General features: G+C 42.5%; 1 protein-coding gene across 3 annotated transcripts in view; it reads left to right on the forward strand.

Annotated features, from left to right (window-relative positions):
• Positions 1-12,947: 12,947 nt before the first annotated feature.
• USP22 (ubiquitin specific peptidase 22) overlaps positions 12,948-15,783 on the forward strand; it is a 43,561-nt gene continuing 40,725 nt past the window's right edge. Inside the window, exon 1 of one of the 3 annotated variants that reach the window (XM_087440258.1) lies at positions 12,948-13,203. In XM_087440258.1, the coding sequence (XP_087296384.1) occupies positions 13,033-13,203 (171 nt within the window). In that variant the 5' untranslated portion in view covers positions 12,948-13,032. Of the gene's footprint in view, positions 13,204-13,611; positions 14,056-15,783 lie in introns of those variants that run through there. The other 2 variants (XM_004432979.3, XM_087440259.1) reach the window with 2 other exon arrangements.

The following is a 15,783-nucleotide window of genomic DNA, read 5'->3' on the forward strand; positions in this document are numbered from 1 at the left end:
ACTAATCCCTTTCATGAGGGTTCTGCCCCCATGACCTGATCACCTCCCAAAGGCCCTGTCTCCTAATTCCATCACATTGGGGATTAGGTTTCACTATTAATTTGGGGGGACGCAAACATTCAGTCTATAGCACCCCTTAAGACAATGTTATAGTTTTTGTTTTAAATAGTCGTGTGTATTTTTAAATAAATTAAGAAAAAATAGACTTTTATATTTACCTAGATAATTGTTATTTCTGATGCTATTCATTTCTTTCTGAATATCCAAGTTTCCATCTGGTATCTTCTCCCTTTGGCCATAGAACTTCCTTATCATTTCTTGTATACAGATTTGCTGGGGAAAATTCTCTTATTCTTTTATATGAAATTTACTTATTTTACTTTTTTTATTGTTGATTGTTTTCAGCTTTATTGAGGTATAACTGACAAATAAAATTGTAAGATATTTAAAGTGTACAACATGATGATTTTGTATACATATACATTGTGAAAGGATTCCCCCATTGAATTAAATTTTTTTTTGGGGGGTGAGAACATTTAAGTTCTACTCTTGTTGATGCAAAATAACCAATAACAACTCTATAGATAAGAGAAACAAGGTGAGTTTACTTGAGCCAGAGTGAGAATTATAATCCGGGAAGGCCTTAGAAAGTGTTCCAGAGAAGCGTGGTTTTCAGTACAGTCTTATATCATTTTAGAACAAAGAACATGCAGTAAGCACACCTAGGACACATTTTCATCAAAATTTCAAAGGGGTGTTTCGTTGCAAATTAGCAGGTGAACATGACTGTGATGTCAGGAAACGGACTAATCTGGCATTACCAATAGGGCGTAGGAGGGAAGTGTGCATTCTTATCTTGAGGGAGTGTGTTCTTTAATGGTTAAGCTGATGTACAGTGTGTGTTTGATAGGCTGTAAGTCAGGCATTTTAGTTCAAGCTGAATCAGTTTTGAACCCAAATAGCTACCCCATATACCGCAGTATGTAAGAATCTCTTGTCATTTTCCCCTTTTGATCAATAATTTTTTGATAGAAAGCATTGCTGATAGAAATATTGCCCCTCGGTGCCAGGGTGGTTGCTGCCTGCCCTGGGTCCATCATGTCCCTCGGTGCTAGGCTTTTATTTCATCAATTTGCCCAGTTATCTACCTTGGGAGGTATTTATTTTACTTTTATTACTGATGGATATTTTCACTGCATATAGAAATCTAGGTTGAAAATTTTTGTCTTTCAGCACTTTCAAGATATTCTTCCACTGCCTTCTGGCCTCCATGGTTTCTGATTAAAAAATATATATATATATGTCATTGTTTACCTGTATAGAATGGCTTGTTTTTCTGTTGTCAAGATTTGCTCTTTATTATTTGTGTTCATTGGTTAAACTATGACATGCCTAGGCATGTTTTCTTCACATTTATCCTACTTGGGACTCAATGGTATTTTTGAATCTGTACATTTATATTTTTCACCAAACTTGGGAAAATACCTGCCATTACTTCTTCAAATATATTTTTCTCTCTCATATTCTCTCACCTTTCCTTCTGGACTTGAATTACACATATGTTAGGCCTTTTGATATTATCCCACAGGTCTCTGTGGCTCTGTTCATTTTTTTTCAACATTTTTTCTCTGTTCTTCTGATGGGATAATTTCAATTGATCTATCTTCAAATTTACTGACTCTTTCCTATGTCATTTCTATTCTGCTCTTAAGCCCACTTGGTGACCTTTTTATTGGAGATACTGTATATTTCAGTTCTAGGAATTCCATTTGGTTTGTTTATATAGTTTGTATTTCACTGCTATTTCCTATCTTTTCATTCATTTCAAGGATATTTTCCTTTACTTCACTGAGCACAGTTATCCCAGCTGCTTTGAAGTATCACATGCTAATTTCAACATGTGATATATCTTAGGATTGTTTACCTTTCACAGTTTTATCTCTTGAAAATAGATCATATTTTTCTGTTTTTTCTTCTTACGTCAAATAATTTTGGATTGTATCTGAAATGTTATGAAAGTTATATTATTAAAAGTACGGTTGTTGTTATATACCTCCAAAGAGAGTTGATGTTTTTGTTTTATTAGGCAACTAACTTAATATTTAACTATTTCTTAGACAGCAGCTTAAATCTCTGCTCACTTCTTTTTGTTCTAGTTGGGCTGCTGGGAATTTGCTGCACACGAGTGGCTCAGTGGTCAACTAGATACCTGGATAGAGTTTATACATAGACTCTGGGACCCCCCCCCTTCTCTGACTCTCTCCTCACTTTTCAGTTCTTTAGTTATTCTGTACTCTATTCTCTGCTTCTTCAGTCCAGAAAGTCTGTCAGTTTTCTATCAGAGTTTCAGCCTCCATCTCTGGGCTCCTCCAAGTGTAGCTTGTCCTTTAAGCTATAAAAAACAGGTTACTTCCTTTGTGCGGGTCCCTTCTCCCAAGTGTCTACTCCCTCCCAAGTTGGCCTGCTTTGATTCACTCCCCAATGCCTTCAGGTATTTGTTTTTGTATTCTGTCCAGAGTTCACAGTTGTCATCTGAGGAAGGACTGGTCTAGGATATTACTTGACCATCTTGGAAGCCTAATTCCATGGATATTTTAAATTTTTTTAAGTTTTAAAATAAAATAAATAACAGATAAACATAGAGAATAAGATTTTAGGCCATTAGTCCAATGGATGGTGGGAAATGCCTTTTGAGGGAAATCCCTTACCATATCACTTATTTTTAAAAATTAGCCAACTCCTATCCATCCTACTACACTTAGGTAGGGCAGAGAAAACATTTCTCGGTCCCCTTCACTGGCAGGGTTAGGGTGAGAGTTGTCCTGGACTATTTTCATATTACCTGGACTTTCCTTTATCATTGCAATTTCATATTACTATAATTGCCTACAAATGTTGCTGTTTATCCCACTATGATGTGAGATTCTTAAAGTAGGATATTGTCTTAGTCATCTCAATTCCCAGCAAGTACCAGAACAATAATTTATAATGTTTCTTGAGCTCTTAATAAATGAAAGGCATGTGCTAAGAGCTTTGCATAGATTATCTCATTTATTCCTTGGCACGACCCTTTACTATAAGCACTAAGCCAATATTACCCCAATTTTACAGATAAGTAAACATGCTGAGAAAATTAGGCAATCTGCCCAAGGTTACACAGATAGTAAATGGGGGAGCCAGGACTCTAAATTAGCAGTCTGACTTGTTTTCAGGATAGATGAATAAATGGGAGTTTTGGACCCCGCCTGTTTTCTAGATGTTGTGGGACCGTGCGAATGTGTGAACTTGAGCAAGTCCTCTTTCTCTGGGCCTTAGCTTCTTTATGCACCCTTGTATCATGACATTTTGTCATTTATGTTTTAGTGATTTTTCAGTACAAAATAACATACGATTAATTCTCACTGTAAAATAATTCAAATATTATAAAGTTCTCCCTCACCAGAAGTTAACTATGATTGATGGATTTGTTTGTTTCTTCCAGCCCTTTAATATATACCTATCTTGGCACCACTCACGTAAACAGTAATCTTTACTATACAGATTAAAGATTTTGTTCTTGTTATCTTTAAACTACATCAGGGTAGAGGGTGTTGCTCCAGTCTCTGACGCATATCCAGTAAAACAAAATATTATCAGGAACTAAGACTAGATATCTGCCCCACACGAAGACCAGCCCCTATGTACCTGGCCTATAGTCTTTGTTTTGTAGGATGGTTCTTTTGGATGTTAGTCCCCCCATCTTCCACCTTGCTAGCAAGCTGTAATAAAAACCCTTTCTCTCCTATCACCTTGCCTCTTGACTGTTGGTTTGTCTTGTAGCGAGTAGAAAAACCCCCTTTTTTTGGCAGTAATGCCTACATATGGTATTATTTTTCCATAAATGTCAGCATACTGTCTGTATTTTTCTGCAACTTGTTTTATTCACTTATGTCATATAGATTTTCCATATTAGTAGTTATAGATCTGTTTCATTCTTTTTAACAGATGCATAGAATTCCCTAGAATGGCTATTCCATAGTATATTCAACCATTCTCCTATTGAGGGTCATTTAGGATGTTTTCAGCTTTTTTCCCATCAGAAAAAAACTGCTGGAGTGACGTCAGCATCATGGCAGAGTTAGCTGTTTGCTTAGTCTCTTCCCTCTGAGCTATAACCAAACAGACATTCATTAACCAACTGAGGATTCCCTACACAGCACAATAGGACATCTGAGAGATCCACACAGCCATACATCTGAAGGTGGGGGTACTGGATCCCTGGGAAGCAGTGGAAGGAGGTGAGTGGATCCACACTCCCTTCCCAGCTGCAGCAATCTAGGTTGCAGGTCCTCACGCAGCAGCTGACGCTTGACTGTAAGAGGAGGCGGGGGAGCAGGCAGCCCTGAGTGAATGCTTTCACTTTCAGAGTCGCAGTTTGGCCCACGGGAACGCTCCATACCAAGTGGCGTGCTTGGCCACCACGTGGGCGCCCCCACCAAACACAGCAGCTCAGGTGAACTGTCCATGAGTGCAGAGTTTGCCCATGTGTGAGTGAAAGAAAGTGCCCCTCCTGCTCCCCACCTAGGACACTAGCTCAGCTGGTCCCTGGCCAAGGCAGCGGATCAGCACCAGAGCACCTGCGTGTGCATGTGTGACCCGCCAAGTGGCTGCAGCCAGCAGCAAATGCAGACGAACCCTATCAGCACAACTTCCAGTAGACATAGCGGGTTCAGAAAACAGCTCCCCAGTGGTGGCAGGTGGAATCTGCGACCTGATACTACCACTATGTGCTGGCAAAGGATCACTTCATCAAACACCATGAAGAACTACAGTAACATTCCAGAGCAGAAGGAAATGACAAGTCTCCAGAAACCAATCCTGAAGTCACAGAAATTTACCATCTAAATGTCAGAGAATTCAAAATAGCTGTCAGAAAGAAACTCAGTGACTTACAAGAAAACTCAGAAAGACAGTTCAATGAACTCAGGAATAAAACTAATGGGCAGAAGGAATTCTTCACCAAAGAGATTGAAACTCTAAAAAAAAAAAAAAGCCCAGAAATTCTGGAGATGAAAAACACAATGAATGAGATAAAGAAAAAACATCTAGAAACATTAAAAAACAGATGTGATGACATGGAGGACAGAATTAGTAATTTAGAGGACAGAAGTATAGAAATGCTTCAGGTGGAGGAGGAGAGAGAACTGAGACTTAAAAAAAATGAAGAAACTCTTCAAGAAATATCTGACTTAATTAGGAAATCCAACATAACAATTATAGGTATTCCAGAAGGATAAGAGAGGGAGAAAGGAGCAGAGAGCTTGTTCAAAAAAATAATAGCTGAGAACTTTCCATACCTGGGAAAAGAACTGGACTTAGAAGTACATGAAGCCAATAGAACTCCTAATTACATCAATGCAGAAAGACCTTCTCCAAGGCATATAATAGTAAAACTGGCAAAAGTCAATGACAAAGAAAAAATATTAAGGGCAGCAAGAGAGAAGAGAATAACCTACAAAGGAACCTCTATCAGTCTTTCAGTGGATTTCTCAGCAGAAACCTTACAGGCTAGGAGAGATTGGAATGATATATTCAAAATACTGAAAGACAAAAACTTTCAGCCAAGAATACTCTATCCAGCGAAACTATCCTTCAGATACAATGGAGAAATAAAAGCTTTCCAGATAAACAAAAGCTGAAGGAGTTCATCACTACTAGACCTCCCCTACAAGAAATGATCAAGGATCCCCTCATACCTAAAACAAAAAAGGCAGAGGTTTACAAAGCTTTGAGCAAGGAGATAAATAGACAGACAAAATCAGAAAATTGTAGCTCTCTAACAGAACAGGTTAGTTAATTACAACATAAAAGATAAAGGGATGGAAAGCATCAAAATTAACTATAAACACTTCATTTTAATCACAAACTCACAACACAAACCAGAATAATTTGTGACAACAATAACTTAGAAGGGGAAGAGGAAAGGGATAGAACCTGCTTAGGCTAATGGAGATAAGAGGCTATCAGAAAATGGACTATCTCATCTACAAGATCTTTTATACAAACCTCATGGTAACCACTAAACTAAAAATCAGAGCAGAGACACAAATCATAAATAAAGAGAAAACTGAGGAAACCATCACAGAAAACCACCAAACTAAAATGGCCGTCAGAAAGACAAGGAAAAAGAAACAATGGAAATATAGAACAACTGTAAAACAAGAGATAAAATGGCAGTGTTAAGCCCTCATATATCAATAATGACTCTAAATATAAATGGATTGAATTCACTGATTGAAAGACACAGAATGGCTGGATGGATTAAAAAACAAGACACAACAATATGCTGCCTCCAGGAAACACATCTCAGCTCTGAAGACAAACACAGGCTCAGAGTGAAGGGATGGAAAATGATACTCCAAGCAAATGGCAAGCAAAAGAAAGCAGGTGTTGCCATACTTACATCAGACAAAGCAGACTTCAAGATAAAAAATGCAATGAGAGACAAAGAAGGGCAATATATAATGATAAAAGGGATATTCCACCAAGAGGACATAACACCTATGAATATATATGCACCAAACACAGGAGCACCAAAGTATATAAAGCAACTATTAACAGACCTAAAGGGAGAAATTAATGGCAACATAATAATAGTAGGGGACCTTAACACCCCACTTACATCAATGGGTAGATCATCCAGACAGAAAGTCAACAAGGAAACAGCGGATTTAAATGAAACACTTGAGCAGATAGACTTAACAGATATAGATAGAACATTCTATCCAAAAACAGCAAAATACAAATTCTTCTCAAGTGCACATGGAACATTCTCAAAGATAGACCATATGTTGGGAAACAAGGCAAGCCTCAATAAATTTAAGAAGATTGACATCATAACAAGCATCTTTTCTGGCCACAATGCTATGAAACTAGAAATCAACTACAAGAAAAAAGCTGGGAAAGTCACAAATATGAGGAGACTAAACAACATGCTACTGAACAACTATTGGATCAATGAAGAAATCAAAGGAGAAATAAAAAAATACTGGAGACAAATCAAAATGAAAATACATCATACCAACTCTTATGGGATGCAGCAAAAGTGGTTCCAAGAGGGAAACCCCTAGCAATACAGGCCCACCTCAACAAACAAGAAAAATCTCAAATAAGTAACCTTAAACTACAACTAGAAGAACTAGAAAAAGAAGAACAAACAAAGGCCCAAAGTCAGCAGAAGGAGGGAAATAATAAAAATTAGGGCAGAAATAAACGAACTAGAGACCAAAAAACAGTAGAAAGGATCAATGAAACTAAGAGCTGGTTCTTTGAGATGATAAGCAAAATTGACAAACCCTTAGTTCGACTCACTAAGAAAAAAAAAGGGAAGGCTCAAATAAATAAAATTAGAAATGAAAGAGGAGAAATTACAACAGATACCACAGAAATACAAAGGATTATAAGAGAATACTATGAAAAACTATATGCCAACAAATTGGATAACCTAGAAGAAATGGATCAATTCTTAGACTCATACAACCTCCCAAAACTGAACCAAGAAGAAATGGAGAATCTGAATAGACCAATCACAAGTAAAGAGCTTGAAACAGTAATCAAAAACCTCCCAAAAAACAAAAGTCCAGGACCAGATGGATTCTCTGGAGAATTCTACCAAACATTCAAAGAAGATTTAATAGATATGCTTCTCAAACTATTCTAAAAAACTGAAGAAGACAGAACAATTCCTAACTCATTCTATGAGGCCAATATCACCTTGATACTAAAACCAGACAGGGACAACACAAAGAAGGAAAACTACAGGCCAATACCACTGATGAACATGGCTTCAAAAATGCCCCCAAAATATTGGCAAACCAAATACAGCAATACATTAAAAGGATCATACACCATGATCAAGTGGGATTTATATCAGGGATTCAGGGATTCAACATCTGCAAATAAATCAATGTGATACACCACATTAACAAAATGAGGGATAAAAATCACATGTTTATCTCAATAGACACAGAGAAGGCATTTGACATCCAACATCCATTTATGACAAAAACTCTCAATAAAATGGGTAGAAGAAAGGTACCTCAACATAATAAAGGCCATATATGACAAACCTATAGCCAACATCATACTCAATGGTGAAAGACTGAAAGCCATTCCTCTGAGTATAGGAATAAGACAAGGGTGCCCACTCTCACCATTCCTATTCAATACAGTCCTGGAGGTTTTGGCCAGAGCAATTAGGCAAGAAAAAGATATAGAAGGTATCCAAATTGGAAACGAAGAAGTGAAACTCTTGCTGTTTGTGGATGACATGATCCTATATATAGAAAACCCTAAAGAATCCACCAGAAAACTATTAGAAATAATCAATAACTACAGCAAAGTTGCAGGGTACAAAATCAACTTACAAAAATCAGTTTCATTTCTATACACCAATAATGAACTAGCAGAAAGAGAACTCAAGAATACAATCCCATTTACAATTGCAACAAAAAGAATAAAATATCTAGGAATAAATTTAACCAAGGGGGTGAAAGACCTATACCCTGAAAACTATAAGACATTATTGAAAGAAATCAAAGATGACATAAAGGAATGGAAAGATATTCCATGTTCATGGATTGGAAGAATAAACATAGTTAAAATGTCCATATTACCTAAAGCAATCTACAGATTCAATGCAATCCTAATCAGAACCCAATGACATTCTTCATGGAAACAGAACAAAGAAACCTAAAACTTATACAGAACAACCAAAGACCCCAAATAGCGAAAGCAATCCTGAGAAAAAAGAACAAAGCTGGAGGCATCACAATCCCTGTATTCAAAATATACTACGAAGCTATAATAATGAAAACAGCATGGTACTGGCACAAAAACAGACACACAGATCAGTGGGACAGAATTGAAAGCCCAGAAATAAAACCACACATCTGCAGACAGCTAATCTTTGACAAAGTAGCTAATAACATACAATGGAGAAAGGAAAGTCTCTTCAAAAAATGGTGCTGGGGGGCTGGCCCAGTGGCATAGCCGTTAAGTGCGCGCGCTCCACTGCGGTGACCCAGGGTTCGCAGGTTCGGATCCCAGGTGCGCACTGATGTGCCACTTGTCAAGCCATGCTGTGTCAGCGTCCGATATAAAGTAGAGGAAGATGGGCACGGATGTTAGCCCAGGGCCAATCTTCCTCAGCAAAAAGAGGAGGATTGGTGATGGATGTTAGCTCAGGGCTAATCTTCCTCACCAAAAAAAAAAAAAAAAAAGGTACTGGGAAAACTGGACAGCCACATGCAAAAGAATGAAAGTAGACCATTATCTTACACCACACACAAAAATTAACTCAAAATGGATTAAAGTCTTGAACGTAAGACCTGAAACCATAATACTCCTAGAATAAAATATAGGCAGTATACTCTTTAACTTTGGTCTTAGCAGCATCTTTTCAAATACCATGTCTACTTAGGCATGGGAAACAAAAGAAAAAATAAACAAATAGGACTACACCAGACTAAAGAGCTTCTACAAGGCAAAGGAAACCATGAATAAAATGAAAAGAGCACCCACCAACTGGGAGAAAAGATTTGCAAGTCATATATCTGACAAGGGGTTAATTTCCAAAATATATAATAACTCACACAATTCAACAACAAAAAAATAACCTGATTGAGAAATGGGCAGAGGATATGAACAGACATTTTTCCAAGGAAGATATACAGATGCCCAACAGGGACATGAAAAGATGTTCAACATCACTAATTATTAGGGAAATGCAAATCAACACTACAATGAGATATCACCTTATACCTGTCAGAATGGTTATAATTACCAAGACAAAAAATAACAAATGTTGGAGAGGATGTGGCGAGAAGGGAACTCGCATACACTGCTGGTGGGAATGCAAACTGGTGCAGCCACTATGGAAAACAGTATGGAGATTCCTCAAAAAATTAAAAATAGAAATACCATATGATCCAGCTATCCCACTTCTGGGTATTTATCCAAAGAACTTCAAATCAACAATTCAAAGCAACTTATGCACCCCTGTGTTCATTGCCACATTATTCACAATAGCCAACATGTGGAAGCAACCCAAGTGCCCATCAACGGATGAATGGATAAAGAAGATGTGGTATGTTTATACAATGGAATACTACTCAGCCATAAAAAAAGGCAAAATCGTCCCATTTGCAACAACATGGATGGACTTGGAGGCTATTATGTTAAGTGAAATAAGCCAGACAGAGAAAGAGAAACACCACATGATTTCACTCATATGTGGAAGATAAACAAACACATTATTTGTTTAAAGAGAACAGATTAGTGGTCACCAGAGGGTAAGGGGGTTGAGGGGCGGGCGAAAGTGGTAAAGGGGCACATATGTATGGTGATGGATTAAAAGTAGACCACTGGTGGTGAGCACATTGCAGTCTATACGGAAACTGATAAATAATAATGTACACCGGAAATCACACAATGTTATAAGCCATTACTACCTCAACAAAATAAAAATAATAAAGATTATGTGTCTGAGCAACCAAAAAAAAAAAATGCAACACTAAACAGGTTTGTCCATGCCTCTTTTAGGAATTGCTTCTCCAGGATATATTCTGCATTTTATTTACGTATAAGGCTGTTCTGGTTATGGAGCATTTTAAATTATTATTTATAATTCGAGTATCGAGCACAGAAAGTCTTTCACAGTTAGACGACCATATTGATAAAAAATGTTATTGATAGATATTACGGGTCTGAATGCTAAGTGCACATTCTTAAAACCAAACCATATTTGTAAGCCCAGTAGCATTGGAATATTCATCACATGTAATATTTATAGAGGCGAATCACAAATAATTTGTCATTCCTAACTTATTGACTATTTATGATCTCACCTTTTAGTAAACTGATATTCCTTTCTTTAACATATCCATAGTGTGCCTTACTTAACCAGTGTTTTATTCTGAGAATGATCTCATTAAATTCTCCTATAAAAGTTTGGGTTAATTAATTACTTAATTGAACATTAATTTTTGAGAAGCTGCATGTAGCCAATACTACTCTGGGCACTGGTGGATATAGAAATTAACAAAACGCACAAAAATCATTACCCTCGTGAAGGGTACTGAGGGGACAGAAAATAAAAAATGAACAAGTAGAGCCAGCCCAGTGGCATAGCAGTTAAGTTCGTGCACTCAGTTTCAGCACCCAGGGTTCCCGGGTTCAGATCCTGGGCGCAGACCTACTCACCGCTCATCAAGCCACGCTGAGGTGGCATCCCACATAGAGCATGTAGAAGGACGTACAACTATGACATACAACTATCTACTGGCACTTTGGGGAGAACAAAGGAAAAAAAAAAGGAGGAAAATAGGCAACAGATATCAGCTCAGGGCCAATCTTCCTCAAAAACAAAAACCAACCAGTAAATAAATTCTTTGGGGAAAATAAAGTGGGGTAAGAGGATGGAGAATTTGGGGGGGCTGGAATTTTCAATAGGGTGGTAGGGGGAGGCCTCACTGAGAAGGCAGTGTCCAATCACCCCGTGAAGGAGGTCAGGGAGCACAAGCAACATGGGGTTGGAACACATTATAGGCAGAGAGGACTGCAGGTACCAAGGCCCAAGGCAAAAGTGTGCTTGGCAATTTGTCCAAACCACGAACGCCTTATCCCAGTCCTCCGCCCATTAAACCCTGCAGCCTTCCTCGCTATGAGACCGTCTCTATTGACTTATTTTTTAACTGGTGATAGCTCTGCACTGGCCTCCACAGGACTCGCCCTTGTCTCAACCTGTCCAGGAATGCAGCAAAGCAGTTAGGAGCCGAGCAGCACAGGCGGGTAGCGCCAGGCTGCCCCCCAGTTTTCCCGGATCCTTTGCGCCCTACTCCCCCACGGCTTTGTTTGCATGTCTTTCAAGATCGGTTCACAACCTGCCCCGCCCTGCGTCAGCCACCTACGTGGGGAGGTCTGTCCTTCCAATATGCGAGCCGTCAGCTCTTCGAATACGGCTGGGACGAATCGGATGGGCTGTAAGTATAAAATGCTAGATTTCCAAGAATTCATGCCCAAACTGTAAAACATCTCATTTAATAATTTTACAACACTGCTTACAGGTTGAAGTGATGATATATTGTATTAAAGTATGTTATTGCTTAATTTCACTAGTTTTTCATTTTTTAAAACGCAGCTATGAGGACATTTAAATGAGACACGCGGCTGGCATCCTGCTTCTTTGGACAGCGCTGGACGGACGCTCAGGAGACGGCGTTCCCTCCCCGAGGCAGCGCAGGGCAGGCAGCGGCAGTTCCGCGGCGGCACAGGAGCGCCGGGACGGGCTAGGACGGCGGGCGCGACCCGCAGAGGCCCGACGAGGAGCTCCCGTGGCCAAGGGGACTGACGGCGGGGCCGGCGAGGCTCCGCGCGGGCGGGAGGGCGCAGGCGGCGGCTTCGCGCGGGGACGCGGCCGAGCGAGGCCGTGGGGCGTGCTCGGCGCAGCCTGTGGCTCCGCCTCTTTGCGGCAGAGCTCAGGCCGGTGCAAACCGGCTCAGTGCCCTGACGGACATCTCGCGCCAGCCACTCCTCCGTGTGTCCCCACCTCCCCAGCTCTCGGAGGGAGACCGAGAACATCGAGCGGCCAGCGTCCCCGGAGGCGGCCCTGAACCAGACGGACTGTACTGATAGCCAATGATAACTGCCGCTGGCGCCGCAGGCCGGCCGGCGACCAATGGCGTGGGTGCAGGGGCGGGCCCTCGCTAGCCCCACCTCTCGCCGCCTGCTCGGGCGCGGGTAGCCGCGAGCCTGCGGGCGCGGGGGGAGGGGCGGGGCGGGGCCCGGGGGCCGCGGAGCCTGCGCAGTGAGGCCGCGGCTCGGGCTGACGTCACCCGCGCCTGCGGCCCCGCCCCGCCCCTCCCGCGCATGGGCGGCGCAGCGCGGGCGGCGTCCGCGCAGCCCGGCTTTGTCCGAGGTTCGGTCCCCGTCGGCCGGGCGCGCAGCGAGCAGCCTCGCGCCGCGCTGGCGTCGTCCTCGTCGCCCTCGCCGCCCATGGTCTCCCGGCCCGAGCCGGACAGCGAGGCCATGGACGCGGAGCTGGTGGTGACGCCGCCTGGCTGCTCGCACCTGGGCAGCTTCAAGGTGGACAACTGGAAGCAGAACCTGCGGGCCATCTACCAGTGCTTCGTGTGGAGCGGCACGGCCGAGGCCCGCAAGCGCAAGGTGCGCCCCGGGAGCGCGCGCCCCGCGGGGGCGGGGGGAGGGCTGTGCCCCCTGCCGGGGTGGGGGCGCGAGGCGCGTCTCCTTCCCCTCCCCCTTCCTTCCCCTCCCCCTTCCTTCCCCTCCCCCTTCCTTCTCCTCCCCCTTCCTTCCCCTCCCCCCTCCTTCTCCTTCCCCCCTCCTTCTCCCTCCCCCCTCCTTCTCCCTCTCCCTCCCCCTTCCCCCCTGCGCTCGGGGCGCGCTCGGGACGAGCGGGGCGGGGTTTGGGGCGCGGCCAGTTCCGGGGGTGGGCGAGCGCAGGCCTGGGGAGGGGCGGCCTTTGCCAGCAGGTTTGTTTGGAAGCCTGGGACAGAGGAGGAGGGTCGCCGGCCTTCCGGCGCGAGGCTTCCCCGAGGAACCCTCCGGGGGTGGGAGGTTCGGCGCGGGGATGGGGGCCCTGAGAAAAAGAGGACAAAAAAATTAATACAGAGACAAAGACTATGCGGTGCCGTCGGTGCCTGCTGTGGATCAGCCGCCTGCCTCCGTGCTGAGTGTCCATTATTCCAGAGTGTTCACTAAGGGTTACCTGGGCTGAGGACATGGAACCGGCCGTCGGGCCTGGGGTTATTAGGGTGCGGTGTCCACTGCAGCGCTTGGGCGGAACCCCCGCCGGGTCCGGGTCTGCAGGAGCCAAGGAGGGGATGGCTCTCCCCCACCCCGTCTCAGATCTCACGTGGGTGGGGGTGCTGAGCGAGTGGGCGGTTAGAAATGCGGCCGGTCCTGCCGCCCTTTAGAGCCGGCCTAGGAAAGCCTGTCGTGGTCGGCACGATTGTGGTCTGGAGAATCCCTTGTAGCCACGGAGGAGTGGGCTTAAAGGTGAGTCTGATGAGAAGGTGGGACCTGGCCTGCCTTCTGCGGTAAGAGCCTTTAGTAAGGAACTGATGCCCCTGCGTCTGAGACCCTGAGGAAATTATCTTGAGTATTATACTTTTCCGATATGTGTCCCATCTAAGCGATTAGGCTTATTAATGACTTGGAAATCAGAAAATAACGATGTTCTTTTCTCTTATCCGAATGAGCCTTGTTTTTACAGTGTAAAGCAATTTTGCAGTTTACAATCTGCAAGGTTGGGAGATGTTAGGCAGTTTCCACCTTGAATAGCATTTTTTTATGGGAAAACTAACAGATCCTCTGAGGTTGTAAGGACTGTTAAACACCAGTTTGTTTTTTTAAGGTAATAATGGTGTTGGGACGCATTACTTCTTAGGATGAACTAAATTCAGAGATGAAACAAATTTCTATTAGATCAGAGTGAGATTCTTGGTAATGGAACTGTGTGCCTTTAAAAAAGATCACCTGTTTGAAACGGTAATATGTTAGTGCTCTATGTTGTCAGTTAATTGGTTAAGATTTGTGTGATGTGTGTAAGATTCATCTCCACATTGGATTAAGTGGGGGAACCTCCTCCTCTTTTCCTCTCTTCCTCCTCCCTCTCTCCCTCGTCTTCCCCCTTCCCCTCCCCTGTAATTTTTAACAAACCTGAAAGGGTGAAGTTTAACCCGTCGTTAACTTTGCCTAATTTCCTAGAGGAAGGAATCACATTTTTTTGTTATGTATGACTTGGATTAATGTCTTTTAATGTCAGTTGCTTAGTTTGAAAGCTGTTGAAATGCATCTGTATTGTTGGCCGGTAAGAGCTTGAGCTATAGGCAGAGAGAGGTGGTGGTAAATACTTCACAGTTCGGGTCTGTCAGTACTGCGGTACCTTTTGGTCCACCAGCAATGAAGCCTAATATCCTTCATTTGCTATTCTCTGAATTTTGGCGGGGTCGTTTTCTTGTATCACTGGGGTCCTGTGTAACTGCATTTCTAGCACTCTCTAGTGGCCCAGCCAAGGAAGAGTTGGTTTGCGAGAGTTTAACCCTGATGATTAATAGTGAATAATACACGTTTGACAGTTTGCATAGGGTTCTCAGCAGATCTATAGGCTTAGTGCATTTTTAGTTTTAAAGATAAGAAGTTTCTTATAAAAATAGTTAAAGTTATATGGTAATCTTCATAAACAAACAGGTACATTTTGAGGTTGACGTCTCAGCTACAGTGTAAGTACAGAAATGGATCTCTGGATGAACAGGAGTTAGAACCTCTAGGGGCCGGCCTGGTGGTGTTCGAGGTGGCGTTCCTGCACTCTGCTTTGGCAGCCCTGGGCTTGCCAGTTTGGATCCCGGGTGCACATGAGCACACTGCTTATTGAGCCAGGCTGTGGTGGTGTCCCATACAAAGTAGAGGAAGATGGGCATGGGTGTTAGCCCAGGGCCAATCTTCCTCAGCAAAAAAAAAAAAAAAAAAAAAGAGGATGATTGACATCGGATGTTAGCTCAGGGCTGATCTTCCTCCCAAACAAACAAAACAAAAACAAAAAAAACTTTGTCTAGCCTAAGTAGAGGTGCATTATGGTTTTTATCTCCAGACTTTGATCCTTCTTTTGATAGGCAGAGAGTGAAAACAACATGAACAGATTTGACAACTTTCTGCCCAACTTAGGCATGAAGTGCAGTAAAACTTCTATAACTACATGTAAAGATGTGCCCCCGATTTAGGACC

This window comes from Ceratotherium simum, chromosome 16 (genome assembly GCF_057802395.1).
Source record: "Ceratotherium simum simum isolate JZ-2026a chromosome 16, ASM5780239v1, whole genome shotgun sequence".
Classification (NCBI taxonomy): domain Eukaryota; kingdom Metazoa; phylum Chordata; class Mammalia; order Perissodactyla; family Rhinocerotidae; genus Ceratotherium; species Ceratotherium simum.